Below are 16,527 nucleotides of genomic sequence, written 5' to 3' on the forward strand. Positions count from 1 at the left end.
AGTAATGCTAACATTACCTGCATTGCAAACACTAATCTGACAACCGCCACATGTAATATCTGCTTATTCAACTATAAAACGAGTAAACCATTGTGCTATCATCTTACTTTCCATTTATATGGAAGCTATTCTCCTAGGGACCCCTTTGAAATACATTTTCCTTAGCAGGATTAACCCCTTTAATAAAACATAAGTAAGCAAACAAGCAAACCAAAAAAAGTAGAGCCCAACATTCTGCAGGGACCATAGTGAAAAAAGTGTTGTGTTGTGTTACATATTAAAATATTAATTTAATTTATTTTTTTACAAATTTTATATCTGTAAGATGTTATTAAATCAAAGACATTTGCCATTAGCCTTAGTTTCTGTGCAAACCATAACATTATGCTTTTATCTGTTTCATAATGCTTTGAAAATTCTGTAAGATAGAATGATAAAAACTAAGATGACTGTTGTCTGAGTTTAAGTTGGTATGCTTGAACATTTCTAAGCATATTTTCTGAAGGCTGTGTCTTACTGAAGTTTGACTGAAATCCATGACCCGCAGCAGCAAATGTATACATAATAATAGATTATCTGCATCGCTCTGTTATATTTTAAACTAGGTAAGTGCAACAGACATTCTTCACCAAGTACTGATAAAATAGTCAAAATGTCCAGAATTTTTCTGCGTATATCTACAAAAATGTTACTTAAATGTGCCTTTTTATATATTGCATAAGCACATCTGTGAAAGTAATTACAGATCTCTCTTTATCTCTCTCTCTCTCCCTATATATATATATATATATATATATATATATATGTGTGTGTGTGTGTGTGTGTGTGTGTGTGTGTATATGTGTCTGTGCATGTGCATGTTTTACTATACATTTAAGCCTTTGTGCTTGTATGTACAGTGCCAGAAATATCTGATATTTCTGGCTTCTAGTTACTATTAATTGCAAAGCTTATCTTCCTCCATTTAAAAATAGCAAATAATAAGTTATTGATCTGTTTTGTCTTTTTTTTAAACAGAGGCTCATTTGAGGATTCTACCACCCGGTTTTATACAGCATGTGTAGTAGAAGCATTTGCCTATCTGCATTCCAAAGGAATTATATACAGAGACCTCAAACCAGAAAATCTCATCCTAGACCATCGAGGCTATGCAAAACTGGTACGCTTCAATTATGTTCACAATGCTTGTAGTTATAATTCCACATTGATCTTAAGAAATGAAAACAAATTGCAATTTTACTATCACTATGTCACCACTTAGAAGGTTTTTCCATCCATAGATCCACATACTAGGACTATCATCTGCTATGCTTCAGACAACATATAGCATTACCTGAAGCACAGAATTTAACAACAGATCAGTATAATTTTTGTAGACTGCCTCCTCTTCGTGCTGTGTAATCTGCATAAGTTAACCTGTAATCTAATTATTTCTGCTGTCATGTGGAACTTCTCTACTCTTTGAAACAAATGAAGGCATTTTCTTACCATTCATGACCTTGCAAACTCACACAGCTTTAGTTCTGTGTATCTTCTACCCTGTCATTTGAAGTACGACCATACCTGTCAACCTCTTACACAAGAAATCTGAACAAAGCCTAAAATAATAGTGGAGTAAAAGCCCCAAAATAGGGAAATATTTTAAGCATTGCTCTTATAAACTTGCTATAATTATAGGATTTGTGCTAGCATTCATTTTTCAGAAGGATATGAAGTTTGAAACTCAAGTGTATGTCATGGTTTACTGACCTCAATCCTCTATGATTATTTGAGGAACAGACCAAAAATATGAGACAAAAATCTGGACATTCTGCAAAAATCTAGACAGTTGAAACTTATGCAGCTTCCATGCTAATCATAGTTCCAAAGCTGTTTTCAAATTACTTTGTCTTTTTCAAGTACAGTTGTTTTGATAAACACGCTCCTACCTTGGACTATTTTTACCTGCCAAAGGTCATTAAATGTCTTTTCTATTTTTTTTTCCACAAAGAAATGTCTTTTGTATTATTTCACTGTGTCTTCATATGTCTGCTGTGGCAGCATTGCATAGATTCATAGATACTTACAAGTTTATTGATCCATGGAGATGCTTTCAAACCTAGCCATACTTCCCTTGAAGTTTTAGCCCTTATATTTTAAATAAAAATAACCTAGAGACATGTCAAACATTTGCATATTTCCCCAGTCAGTGACAGTCAAGGGTACTAAACCAGGGGTGAATTTGTGAATACCCATCCATTTAACCAGATTATGTTTGAATAGTGTAAGGGAAGTATGGTCTTTTATATGGAGACCAAGATAGCTCCAAAGTTCTGCAATATATATTTATATCTACAATGTGTTGCAAAAGAGATTTAGATCTCGTGAGCAAGTGTTTATCTCCCTATTCATAGGTTCATAGGTAGGTACTAGGCTATTGGCCCTGGGGCCTATACAAGCCCAGCCAAAAAGGTACCCTGGCTTTTGCCACCCAAGAAAATTATTTTCCTGTGCCACTGTCGAGCAGAGCCACAGAAGTGATCCTTGGGGTGAATTTCCTATTTCCCATCCAATCATCAATATTTTTCTTGAAGAGTGCTAATGAGGAGCTTTGTTTGATATAGATAGGTAATTTATTCCAGAGTATGGAAAGTCTCTGGGACAGGAATCTATCCCTCTGGCATGTTCTGTTTATTGCGGTGACAAGGTTTAGGTCCCTAGAGCATGCAGCTCAGCGGGATTGGGATTTCTTTAAGTAGAGCATGTCCAACAGCTCTGGGTCTGACAGCTTTGTATGTTAGGCAGGGATCACATCTGAGTAGGTGATATGCAACAGAGTAAAGCTGGAGTTTTTTTGAGATGGTCTGCATAGGGCATCTGTTTGAGGCCAGTAATCCTCTATGTGAGGTATTTCTGCAGCCTTTCCAGTTGTTGTAGATGTCTTGTGAGGTACATACCAAAAGTGGTGTTGTACTCTATAATGGGTCTAATGAGTGATGAGTAGAGGGGAACAATGACCTCTTTTTTTCTGGATGAGGAACCTTTTGTGATGAGGCGTGCCATGTAGAAGGATTTCCTGACTACTGTGGCAATGTGATTATCAAAGGAGTGACCAAGGTCTCTTATCACACTTTTGGTGTTAAGTATACTACTGCCTATGCTGTACTTCATGGGTACAGAGTTTTTGCCAAAGGGGATGATAATGCACTGTTTGGCATTGAGCTTGAGGCCATGGCTTTGACACCAGGCATCTGTCTTAGTGAGGCCCTTTTGTAGGATGTCCACATCGTTAGGAGTTTCAATTATGGCTCCTAGTTTGCAGTCATCTGCAAACTTCATTAGCCAAAGACCTTCTGTGTTAGCCTGTACTATTGAAGTAGATCTGACAGGATGGGGTCTACTGAGGCTCGTTTCATGAGGCAAAGATCACACCTCAGTACCCTCTATGACACACGAGAAGGAGGAGAAGTCTTTGAGACAGTCTACATAGTTCTTATGATTTAGGCTCTTGATTTTCTTAGCAAGAAGCAGTCATTTGATTTATGTCAAATATTTGGAGAGCTACATACTGGAGGGATCAATGACTGGACTGATGAGTACCGAATACAGTGGACACATCAGGCCAGTCAGTGAGTAAAAAACCCCTTTGATATAGAGATTATCTTTTTTTTTCACTTTTATGATGTAAATGGCTGCCATTTTAGTTGGTCATATCATGCCTGAATGGCTTGTTTATGCACCTTTCAGTTTAGCAATCATGTTGTGCGCCATTGTTTCATTAGTGGCAAAAGTAAATGCCTTTACTTCCTGCCAATGGCAAAGAATAGTGATGAATTAAGTAGTGCTGCATTTCTTCTTTTAATAATGTTTTATTTTATTTTACATTTGTTGACTGGGATAGTCTGACTGGATACATGTCCATTTTCAGCGGAGGCCAAGGGAGAAAAGCTCCAAGGAAAAACATACAGTAAAAATCACAAAATGATTACAGGTTACACACAGTTTACAGGCTCCAGTTGAGCAAGCAGGTAATATAATCATACATTTTTAAAACAGTGTTGACAAAGTGACTAGGCAATGTAACATGATTACAGACTATAGAGGAGGATCTAGTTGGGCTTTGAACAAGGACATAGCCAGCGAGTTTTAAACTATAGCTTGAGGCTTTTTTTGAACTGAGTAAGAGAGGGTTCGAGAGTAAGATCAGCTGGAAGAGAGTTACAAGTTTTGCCAACAGACTTAGCAAACAGAGTTGTCGATTTTGGATGTTTGAACCAGTAGTTTATTAGAAGAGCGAAGTGACCTCAGTTTGCTATAAGGGTGATGATATTTTTAAGTGCAGGTATATTATCATGGTGGTTGAGAACTTTATGGGCAATTATAAGCTGGTTGTACTGAAGTAGGCTAAGCCATTCTAGCCACCACAGAAGATTTAGGTTGTGACAGAGGTGGGTCATATAGGCCATGCCTGTTTCAAATCTAGCAATATGGTTATAACAGCTGGAGAGTTTGAGTGGATTTGTTCAGATTAGTGAGTAGAGGGGGAGGCGTAGAGAAGAGTGGAGAGTAGATGGGAATGAGCAAAAGCAGTCCTAGAAAATGGAGTAAGGAAAGGTTTGATCTTATAGAGGGAGCCAAGTTTTTTTGTTAATGGTTTTGATAGATTGATTGACGTGGATATCAAATTTGAGGGTGTTGTCTATTGTGATGCCTAAGACTTTGGTTTGTACATCTGGGGAGATAATGGTACCATTATTAGATCTTATGGTAAAGAGTAGTGAGGAAGACTTACAAGTGGGGGAGAAAAGAAGCAACTTTGTTTTGTTAGGGTTTAATATCATCTGATGGTTAGAGAGCTAGTTTTCAACTATATTGAAGGTATTCTGTCTGGGTTACTGTCATTAAATCTGTCAGGGAGGTGACCGACAAATTAAGGTGGAGTCATCCACATATTGGATACAGGTAGCATTTGGGATGACAGTGGGGAGGTCATTAAGAGAGAGAGAGAGAGAAAAGAAGGGGTTCTAGTATGGAGCCCTGGGGGATACTAGGGTGATGAGTAGATGGGTTGATGGTTTGTCCTGCCATAGGATGGCTTGTTGTCTACCACACGGGTAATACTGGAACCACTGAAGTGCACAGCTATTTAGTAAGTATGCCTTAAGGGTGCGCATGAGTATTTGGTGGCTGACCACATAGAAGGCCTTGGAGAGATCTAAAAAGAGGGCTGAGGAAAGTTTGCTATTATTTTGGTTATGGTTTATGATGTTAGAGAAGGATAGGAGGGCTGAGGTGATACTGTTGTGTGGCCTAAAACCATGCTGAGAGCTAGCCAACAGCTTATTCTGGGTAAGATAATGCATACATTGTTTATGGACACACACCTCCATAATTTTAGCCAATGGTGACAGAATAGCTATGGGTCTATAGTTTGGCAGTTCAAAGAAGTTGCCTCCTTTATGGAGTGGTATTACATGAGATATTTTGCAAATGGAGGGGATGGTGGCTTCAGATAAGGTTCTTTTGATTATGATGGAGATGCAGTATGCTATGGCATCTGCTGCTTTTTGCGGATACTCTGGTGGGAGGAGATCAGCTGCTAGAGTAGTTGGTTTTAATTTCTTAATTAGAGATCTGATATTGATGTAGAAACAGGCTGAAAGCTAGAGGAGAGTGGTGTATTAGCTAAAGGAGAGTAGGGCATTAGCTAAAGGAGAGTGGGGCATTGGCTGTGGCAGAATTTGGGTTGGAGCAGCTGGGTGCCAGTTGGCTGGCTAGGGATTGGATAGTCTCTGTGAAGACACTTTTGAAGGTATTTGCAATATCCTCTGTGGACTTATGGTGGGAGGCTGATGGGGTAGGAGTGGAGGACTGTCCTGGGTAAAGAAGTTTGTTTATTCCTGCCCAAAACTTTTGAGGTTTGTTGTGATGTTTTTGTTGAAGATGGGAGTAGAAGTTTTTTTTTGTCTAGTATAATAGAGTTCTTTGTGTGTTTCCTTAGCGGTTGGTATCTTAGTTGATCTAGTGAGCCTTTTGTGCATGCCATTTGTCCCATGCCTTATTTCTAGCTATGATTTTAGATTTAGTCTCTTTTGAGAGCCACGGGGCAATTCTTGTTTTGGTTCTAATGGAGTGAGCAGGAGCGTGAGAATCAAGAATATTAAGGAATATGGAATTAAAGTATGCTACTGCATTGTCCAGTGAAAGGTGCTTTAGGATTGACCAATTGCAAGCTTTAAGTTCATTTTGAAGGTTGGTGGAGATGAAGTTCTTATTATTTCTGAGGGTTTTAAAGGTGGTCTAGTGGGGGTTGTTGACCTTGTGCTTGATAATGTACTTAAGTAAGTGGTCACTTAGGTCATCTGGGAGGGTCCCTGACATGTACATATAATGGTGTCTGTTGATAAGTATCCAATCTAGGATACTGTCTTTGCTTTTGGGTTTGCCTATCCTGGTGGAGGAGGATATGAGCTGCGTAAAACCATGTAGGTAATGTTTAGTTTTGGGGCTGATATACCTGGGTCTAATCGGGTGGTAGATTTTAGGAATGATGTGGTCATGTATTTAGGGAATTATGAAATGGTCAGTATTGTTTGATATTGATGTGGTGATAGTTTAGGATTTTGGGTAGTGGTAACCTAGGTAGGGCTGATTTTCATAGGTGCTGAGGAGATATGGAATGAGTAACAGAGGTAACAGTGAAAACAGTAGCAGTATTTTGGGAGATAACATAGTGCCTGGCTGGGGCATTATGTTGGAAATGTATTTGGAGCAGGAGTAAGTTAAGATGACTAGGAAGATTAGTGGCAGGTGGGGGGGGGGTTGATATAGGAGGTTATCTTTGATAGGTTATAGTGGATGGGGTATGGTTTGTAGTGCTTTAAATTTAGCACCACTGGGGCAGTTGGGATCTGGGGGCAGGGTGAGGTGCAGAGCAAGCCCCACCACAGTGGGACCAAACCAAACCACAAGCTACCTGATTTCTGTGCATGCAAGGTAAGTAATTGTAAAATATTATATTTTATTTCTCTAGTTTTATACTGTAGATTGATAGTACACAATTGGGGAGGTAAAGGAGATTATATTTGCCACTAGTAGCTCTTTAAGTAGTGACCAAATAATTAGCTAAAAACAACACTAAGAAATTCCCTGAGGTCTAATGGCTTACCAGTGACCAGAATTCAACTGCAGATGAATACTTGTGCCCTGGTGGGAGACTAGTAATTTAAAGATAGCTCCATAAACAGCAGGGATGTTATATAGACTTAGTATTTCGGGTGTGAACCAGGTGCAGTGAAAGAAACCAGCCAAACCTGAGAGGCAAGCAGTGGAAAGCTATGAGTGAAGGCCTCAGAGGGGGTGAGTAGTAATACAAACTCTACTTGTAAAGTGAAGGACAGAAGAGGCAACAAAGTTTATTAAGGTTGGGAGTGTGTCTTCACATTGACTTGCTTATTAGTAGCCAGTTTGTGCACAGATTAGTGTAGCAGATACATTAGCAATGAGGGGGAATGTATAGAGATGCAAATAAACAGGTGGGGCTCAAGTGATACAAAACTAAGGCAAACAACACTGGAAGTGCTGCTTGGGGGGTTAAGTTTTAATCACTGAGAATAGGAAGGACCTGGATTAAGTGTATACTGTCTAGTGGACAGTTAAGATTACTACACAAGATGGGGGGGGGGGGCACAAGGCTCAAACAGTCAGTGTTAACAGCACACTGAGAACTAATAAGTAAAATGTTAAAGCTTCACATACACAAAGGTAGAATGCCTGGGTGGACTGCCCCTGCTCTTCAGCATACACAAAGGTAGAATGCCTGGGTGGACTGCCCCTGCCCTTCAGGTTAAAGGGTACATCCTCAGTTTAGTTTTGCACTTCTCATTTCTTCCTAGACTGTATGGGTGGGGTGGTAGCCGTGGACTGCAGAGTTGCCCAAGTCTGCTGTGAAGAGAGAGAGAAAAAGAGAGAGTGAAGCTAGGAGAATGAGACCAAGACAGGTTAAAGGATGTAATGAGGAAATAGGAGGGTGTTAACAGATACAGGTCTGAGGATAGAGTGGAGAGAGCAGGAGAGAAAGAATAGATAGCAGGAGAACAGATGCTACTGCAACAGTTTGAGGGTACTTCAACAGCTAAAACATCACAGTGCCATAACTTTGGAAACAGGTTCATAAATCATGCACAATACATTAGCAGCCAATTATTCTGTGCATACAAGAAAAAGTAAAATTAACACTTAACAGTCACTTGAATCAGTAGCAGAGACACAACTGCAGTGCTAAATCAGTAAACACTGTTTCTAACACCAGCCAAACCAAACCACAAGGTACCTGATTTCTGTGCATGCAAGGTAAGTAATTGAGGGAAATATATGCCTTTGTTAGGGGACACTCAATATAACCCTTAAAAGCACCATGCTACAGAAAGTACAGTTTTGTACCTACCATAAATGTAGATGTTCGAGGATCTACATTGCTGCAGTCATAACCTGTGGGGTAGTCCACTGTCCTCGATCGGCCCGAATACCAAAGAGCTGGGCTGGCGTCAGTCATTGTTGCCTAGAGCTGACGTCAGTACGTCGTAGTACATAAGCGCATGACCGACACCATATCCTCAGTCTTTCTTGCCCCAGATGTCAGAAGGCCTAAGAATGAAAGAAGGCCAGAGCCAAAATAGTAAACACCCCACAACTACCAGTGTGGAAATAAAGATAATCCTAAAATAAAAAACACAGCAACCACAAACTATAGAGGGGAAGGAGGGAGGGATAATTGGACTGCAGCAATGTAGATCCTCGAACATCTACATTTATGGTAGGTACAAAACTGTACTATGTTCTTCGTCTCACATTGCTGCAGTCATAACCTGTGGGTAGAATCCCAAAGCAAAGGAAAAGGGAGGCTGGCAAACTAAATAGCATTAGGAGCTGCTAACATGCCCTGTAAAATTGCAGTGGCAAACCCAGCCCTGGACTTGGAATAAAGAGGGAGATGGTAATGCTTAGCAAAAGTGTGTACTAAACTCCAAGTAGCTGCCTCCAAAATATCCTTAGTAGCTACACCCCTCAAAAAATCAGTAGATGTGGCAGTAGCCCTAGTAGAATGAGGTCTGATCCCAGCAGGAACATTCTTCCCATGATGAGAATAACAAAAAGCAATACATTGACCAATCCACTTTGAAATAGTCTGCTTTGAAACAGCTTTCCCTTGTGAACCCAAAGCAAAAGAAACAAATAACTGTTGAGTCTGTCTGAACTCCTTAGTTCTGCTCAAATAGTAACATAACTGCCTGTGGATATCCAAAGAATGCAAGACTTTTCCCCCTTATTTTGGGGATCAGCATAAAAAGTAGGCAAATGAATAGACTGGTTCAAGGCCACATTAGAGATCACTTTAGGCATAAAAGTAGGGTTAGTCCGCAAAGAAACTCTATCCTTATGAAATATCAGAAAGGGTTAAACTGCCATGAGTGCCTGCAATTCAGATACCCTCCTAGCAGAAGTAATGGCCAACAAAAAAGCAGTCTTCCAAGACAAAAACTTCAGTTCAGACGTAGCTGCAGGTTCAAAAGGAGGTAAAGTAAGCTTCTCTAACACAAAATTGAGATCCCAGGAAGGAGTAGGAGCTCTACGTGGGGGTCTTATATTCTTTGCCCCTCTAAGAAATTGTTTGAACAAAGGATGAGAAAATAAAGGAGGGTCACAATCATAGTGAGCAGAAATGGCTGCAGCATGAACCTTCACAGAAGAGAATGACAAACCCTTGTCCAGTAATTCAGTAAGATACTGTAGTGCAAAACTCAAATTAGGCACTGAAACATCAAAGCCCTTTGCAGTGCTCCAAAGAAAAAATCTCTTCCATTTATCAGCATAAACCTTTCTACTACTAGGCTGCCTGGGTTCCAAAATGACATCTAAAACCTGTTGAGGAAGCTGAGACCCCACCGGCTCCATCACAGAATACGCCAGGCTGTCAGATGCAGGGACTGCACCTGAACATTGAGAAAATGATTGTTTGACTGGGTTAACAAATGAGGAACCTGTGGCAGAAGCCAAGGAGGCTCCTGAATTAAACTCCTCAGCAGAGGATACCAATGCTGACGTGGCCAATCTGGTGCTATTAGAATCATGCAAGGCTTGTCCCGCCTGACTTTCAAGAGTACCTTGGGAAGAAGAGGCAGAGGAGGAAAAGCATAAACATGAAGGTTGTTCCAACTGAAAGATAGAGCATCCACTTTCCAAGCAGTTGGGTGGAACATCTTTGTGCAAAATTTTGGCAGTTGAAAATTCAGTGGAGAAGCGAACAGATCTATGTCTGGAGTTCCCCAAGCCACGGTCAATTGTTTGAATACCTGAGGATCCAGTTTCCACTCGTGGGGATCCACAATTTGCCTGCTCAATACATCTGCTAGGGAGTTCTGTGCTCCTGGCAGAAACCATGCTTGAAGATTGATTTGCAAACTCAGAGCAGTCTCCCACAAAATCATTGCTTGTCTGCAAAGAGGGTAGGAATGGGTTCCCCCCTGCTTGTTGATGTACCACATGACTGTTGTGTTGTCTGTTTGAATCAGCACCTGTCCCGGCTGAAGTAGGTCCTTGAAGGCCATCAGAGCAAATTGGACTGCTAACATTTCCTTCATGTTGATATGCAAATGTAGTAGTTCGGGAGGCCACATGTCTTGTATCCATTTCCCATTGAAGTGTGCTCCCCAAGCCAAGTCCGAGGCATCCGTCGTTAGGATCTGACTCGCCTCTGGTCGGGTCACAGAGAGTCCCCTGTTTAGGTGACATTCCTGAGCCCACCACAAGAATTCCTTCTGGATGCAAGGTATAATCCGAATGACAGTGTCCAAACCGTGGCAGTGTTGAGTCCACACACTTTTGAGATACCATTGTAGCTTCCTCATATGCAGTTTGGCATTGGGAAGTACTAGAATGCAAGATGCCATGAACCCCAAGGCTTGAAGGACTGTCCTTGCAGTCAGCCTGGACATTACTGATAACTGCTGGAAGTATAGATGAAGAGTTCTTTGTTTGTCCGGGGTCAGAAATGCCATCTGAGAAGCTGTATTCAGTCTCACACCCAGAAAGCACATGTCCTCAGAGGGCACTAGACTGGACTTTATTTCGTTCACAGAATACCCTAGGCACCTTAAAACTGCCATTACATACTGGAGATGTTGTAGTAACTTGTCTTTGTTTCGAGCAAGAATCAGGCAATCGTCCAGATAAGGATAAATCTGTATTCCTCTCTGTCTGAAAAAAGCAATTACAGGAGCCAGAACTTTTGTGAATACCCTGGGCGCAGTAGATAAACCAAAGGGCAATGCAGAGAACTGATAATGAGAAGTACCAGCCCGAAATCTCAGGAATCTCCTGCAGCTGGGCCTGATAGGGATGTGAAGATAGGCCTCTTTGAGATCCAGGGTTACCATCCAGTGATCTTCACCCAGCATAGGCAGAAGTTGTTGTAATGTTAACATCTTGAACTTTGGAATGTCTAGGTAGGTATTGAGAATGGACAAATCCAGAATTGGCCTCCAAGTGTTTCCTTTCTGTGGCACTAGGAATAGACGGGAATAAAAACCTAGGCCTACTTCTGACGGAGGGACCACCTGAATTGCCCCCATCTGTAAAAGTAAAGAAATTTGCTCCTGAGCCTCCATCCTTTGCTGAGGAGGCACATCCGACATGCCTTTGAAAGGAGGAAAAGTGTGAAAATAAAACTTGTACCCGTGATTTATTATATCCAACACCCATTTGTCCTGGGTGACCAAATGCCAGTTTTGTTTGAAAAGTCCCAACTTTCCTCCTAGAGGAGCTGCCAGTAGAGAATGGTCTGGCAGCGGAAGATACAGGTCATTGGATCTGTTTACGAAAAGGCTGACCCCTGCCCTCACCAGAAGACTGTGTAGGAGAACTCCAAGTCCTATGTCTGAAAGAACCCTGAGCGTGAGCTCTGCCTCTACCCCGCCTAGACCTGCCCTTAGACTGATAATCCGAAGAAGGAAAAGACCATCCTCTAGCAGGCCAATTCCTACTAAACTTAGGGGGCTGCACCTGCATAAAATCTTTGACCGTCTGCATAGACTTAGCCTTATCTTCCATCTTTTTTTAAAACCGATTCCACAGAAGAACCAAAAAGTACTTCAGATTGAAGAGGAGCATCCAAAATCCGAGCCTTAACATGCTCTGACAAATTTTGATCCTTAAGCCAGGCATGTCTACGAATAACTGAACCTGTAGCAGCCACCCTGGATGCAGCCTGAAGAGCATCGAAACCACACTGCAAAGAATGCTTGCCAACTTGATCTGATGCATGAACCAACTCCTGGAGCTCCTTACACTCTATACCCTCAGATAAAGCATCCACCTTAGATTTCAATTGACCTAACAACAAATTCTGATACTTCAGCATATGAAATTGGCAATTCAAAGCCCTCATAGCTAACGTAGAGGAGGTGTACACTTTTTCCCCATCTATCTAAAGCTCTAGAATCTTTATCCAAAGGAACTGGATTCTTAGCCACAGAAGCCCTAATACCCTTCAGACCTTGAGTAATAGTTTCCGGATCAGCTCTAGGACTCTTGTACAAATACTTATGTGCTTCAGGAACTCTATAATATCTGTCTGGCTTAACAGGGGCAGGAGGTAAAGAATCAGGATTAAGGGAAGATTCAGAAAAAACATCCTGAACAACTTCTAAGACAGAAGGAATAGCCAAGGGCCTATGCTGTGGCAGAAACAAAAATTCCCTGAGTCGTTTCCGAAAATCCGAAAAATCCTGACCTTCCCACTTGAAATGCTCCCTCATGGAATGTAAAGTCTCAGAAAAAGAAAAATCCTCTGGAGGAGAAGCAGAAGGACAGGAGTCCTCTGCATCCGAATCCAAATAAGAAGGGAATTCCCCTCTAAATCTGCCTCCACCCTAGGCCTCTTCTCCGGGGGGGCATAGAACCCCTGATCAAAGGAATCAAGTCCTCAGCCATTTTTAACATATGCTTTTTAGGAACAGGGGCTGGAGAGCTAGAACTATGACCAGGGCCAACATGACAAGGTTTGGCCTTAGCATGGGCTTTAGCCACTGAAGTAGAAGGCCTAATAACCTTCTGTAAAGATGGAATTACAGACACCTGAGAAGCACCTTCAGCCGGGCCTAACTCCTGAGAGGCCAACTCCTGTAAAAGTAAAGGTTCCCCATGGAATTCAGCCGAACCCTCGGCAGGATCCACAGGTTCAACTGGAGGCTCCGTAGAACCGGCGTCCGCAACGGACGACTCATCCGGTTTAGACTTTAAAGATCTATCTTTACGCTTTTTAGCAGTAGCGGGCGTCGGAGGATCCGACGGCATGTTATAGTTACACCTTTTACTGAAAACAAGCCTGGCACAGTCTAATCTCCGTTTAATGGTGCGCTTGTTAAATCTAGCACAAAAGCGACACCCAACTACGTCGTGCTCAGGCCCTAAGCAAGGAATACAGAAAGAATGAAAATCCTTATGACATCCAGATAACTGAGGCAAGAAAAGACAAAGATTTCCCCAACGGGGTACTTAGCCCAACTAGGTCTTCGGTCTGAAACTCGATAAATGAAAATTTCAGAACGCCGAACGGCACTTGCAAACGCTGCTTCTGCTTCGGACCACGCGGCAAGAAAGACTGAGGATATGGCGTCGGTCATGCGCTTATGTACTACGACGTACTGACGTCAGCTCTAGGCGACAATGACCGACGCCAGCCCAGCTCTTTGGTATTCGGGCCGATCGAGGACAGCGGACTACCCCACAGGTTATGACTGCAGCAATGTGAGATGAAGAACATCAAAGTTTTGGCAGGGCTTTAGTGATTCAGTACCACAGTAATTCAAAAGAAATAAAAAATATAGTGGAGAACAACTGGAAAATACTGAAATTTAACCAAGAGATTGTGCATAAATTAGGTGAGGCTCCTCAATTTGTCTTTAAAACAGGAATGAATTTAAAGAAACATTTTGAGAAAAATAAAAATAATATGGATAACCAGGGGGTTGTAGGTACACAAAGGTGTAGAAGATGTGGATACTGCAGGTACATTATAAATAAGGAACAAATAGTGTTGCACAATGGATTAAACAGTGTTATCAAATTCAGGAAGGGAAACTGTATGACAAAAGGTATAGTATACCTTGCAGTGTGTAGAGATTGTCCTAGTTTCCATGTGGGAAAATCTGAGAGGACATTAAGTAAACATATATATGAACATACATACAATATTAGGAAGAAGAATTCAAATAATGCATTATACAGACATCTTCATATAGAACCGGGTCATAAAGGGTTTATGTTTGGAATTTTAGAACATGTTCTAATGGACCCCAGGGGAGGAGACTGGGAAAACTGGTTGAGTTGCAGGGAGACACACTGGCAGTTAAAATTAAATGCAACTACCCCCCCCCCCCCCAAGGTCTCAATGGCGATATATCCGTTAAACCATACTTAGTTAAAAAAGCAAAGAAATTATAGTTTGGTTTCAGGTTTTACATGCATTGTACAATAAGATATGTTTACAAACTACATGAAATGGACAATGTAAAAAGAAATGTGTTTAATATTAGTATGCATTGTTGTAATGAAAAGGGAGTGTATGTCCTTTTAAATACTTTGGTCTCTTTAAACATTTTAGTTTCTGTAAACTTTGTGTCTTTAAAGAATTGGCACCTTTTTAGAGGGTAAAGGGTATTTAAATGGAAGCACTTTTAATTTTTTGTTTTATTACTTGAAAAAGCCTTGCATTTGGGCAGGGTGAAATCGCTTTTATATTATATTTTTATAAAAGATATATTCTCATCCATCCTCAGTGTGCCTGGACCATTTGTTTTCAGTTTGGAGTTATTGGTTAAATGGTTCCTACTACATTTTGGTTTCATTATTTTATTTATTTAACATTTGTTTACTGGGAAAGTTTGACTTGGAATTAAGCCAATTTTCAGCAGAGGCCTGGGGAGAAATGTCCCAGATGCATGTCTTTGTTAATCATGTCTTCTTGATAGCCAGTCCTGTGGTCACTGTTTTTTTTTTTTTAATTTTTAACACAAACATTTTTATTGTTGCTCTTGTTCTTGACACAAGTCAGATGCTCAGATTTTGTTTTTAATTTTGCCCAAAATTGCTGTCAACAACTTCATTTGGTACTGGTGAGAAAAAAAGCAGAATGTTGACATACACAAAATATATATGTTCTTCAGATGAATTTGGACAGAATGCCAGATGATGTGTTTAGATAATTATAGTGGATAAAACACTGACATAGGAATTTGGAATGGGCTTCTGCAGTGTGTAAATAAGTTCCTTTAACAACTCATATGCATAAAGGTCATCCACTGGGGGTGACAGGACTTGTAACTTGCTTTATTACATTTTCATTGTGGCACTTAATAGAACAAGAAAAATTTTAATGATCCCTGAGAGAGTTTTGGCGACATTAAACTTGCACATCTCAAGACACCGATACAGCAGCAAACTGTTGTTGCTTTTAAGGATACAGAGCTCTCATTGTAAGTGGCAGAGTATGGCATACATATAAAAGCCATCCTAAAGTGAGATGATCTGATACCTGCTCATATTTCTTTTTCTGAACAAGCTCATGGCCCACTGCATATCGAGGATCTGGATGCCCTGAGACCTCTGATGGAACTTGTAGATTTTAGAATTGTAGAAGTTTATATAAAATTAAGTTTCCCCATAGTACACTTGATATTCAGGTCTATTGAGACAGAGTGTACTCTCATGTTCAGGTCATGGGAGATAGTTTATGCAATATGATATAGTAAGATATCCATCAATGGCATGCATGTTCGGCACAGGTCTCCTCTGTCAAGGTGGTATACCTCTCAACTGTCCAAATTTTCATACAATGTGCATATTTTCCTCATATTTTTGGTCTGTTCCACATAAAATTTGTGGTTTTCTGGCAAATCACTGAGGATTAAAGTCATTAAATAATGTCAAACATTCCATTTCAGACTTCATATCTTTCACACAGATCTTGTTATTCTAGCAGCTTTCTAAGATAATAAGAGCAATATTTAAAAGCTGTCTCAACATTTGGGCCTTTGTCTCTCTCCATTATTTTAGGCTTTGTCTAGAGGTAGTAAGATAAAGAGGAGATAGTTCCTGAAGTCTAAGCCTGAAGTCAGAAATTTTAATTTTGCACTAACAGCCATATGATTTTGCCCCATTCCACTTCATGTTCAAAATATATACATATCCCCAAATGCTGCCAGATACATACTGAAGAATTGATGTAGCTTTTTCAGCTGTCATCCCTACAAAAATAAAAACAGGTTCTTTTTCATAATAAGTAGGTTTATAGTATGCTGCATACATTATTTTGTCAGTCATAAGCATCATACTCGCACTGTAAACCATGTTTTTTTCCTGAGAGATAGTCATAAAAAAAAAAAGCATGAAAACTGCCACAGCCAAAACCAATATGAAGAAATCACTTTAATATGTGTTAACTCTTTTGTTAAAAATGAATACACTTTGAATTTATTCAGACAATGTATT

General features: G+C 40.5%; 1 protein-coding gene across 1 annotated transcript in view; it reads left to right on the forward strand.

Moving 5' to 3' along the window:
- Positions 1-16,527, forward strand: part of PRKG1 (protein kinase cGMP-dependent 1) — a 3,380,995-nt gene that overhangs the window by 3,258,308 nt on the left and 106,160 nt on the right. Inside the window, exon 13 of the mRNA XM_044056419.1 lies at positions 1,018-1,159. Coding sequence (XP_043912354.1) covers positions 1,018-1,159 — 142 coding nt within the window. The remainder of the gene's footprint in view (positions 1-1,017; positions 1,160-16,527) is intronic.

Source organism: Protopterus annectens, chromosome 14.part0 (genome assembly GCF_019279795.1).
Source record: "Protopterus annectens isolate FY-2018-M chromosome 14.part0, PAN1.0, whole genome shotgun sequence".
In the NCBI taxonomy this organism is placed as follows: Eukaryota; Metazoa; Chordata; order Ceratodontiformes; family Protopteridae; genus Protopterus; species Protopterus annectens.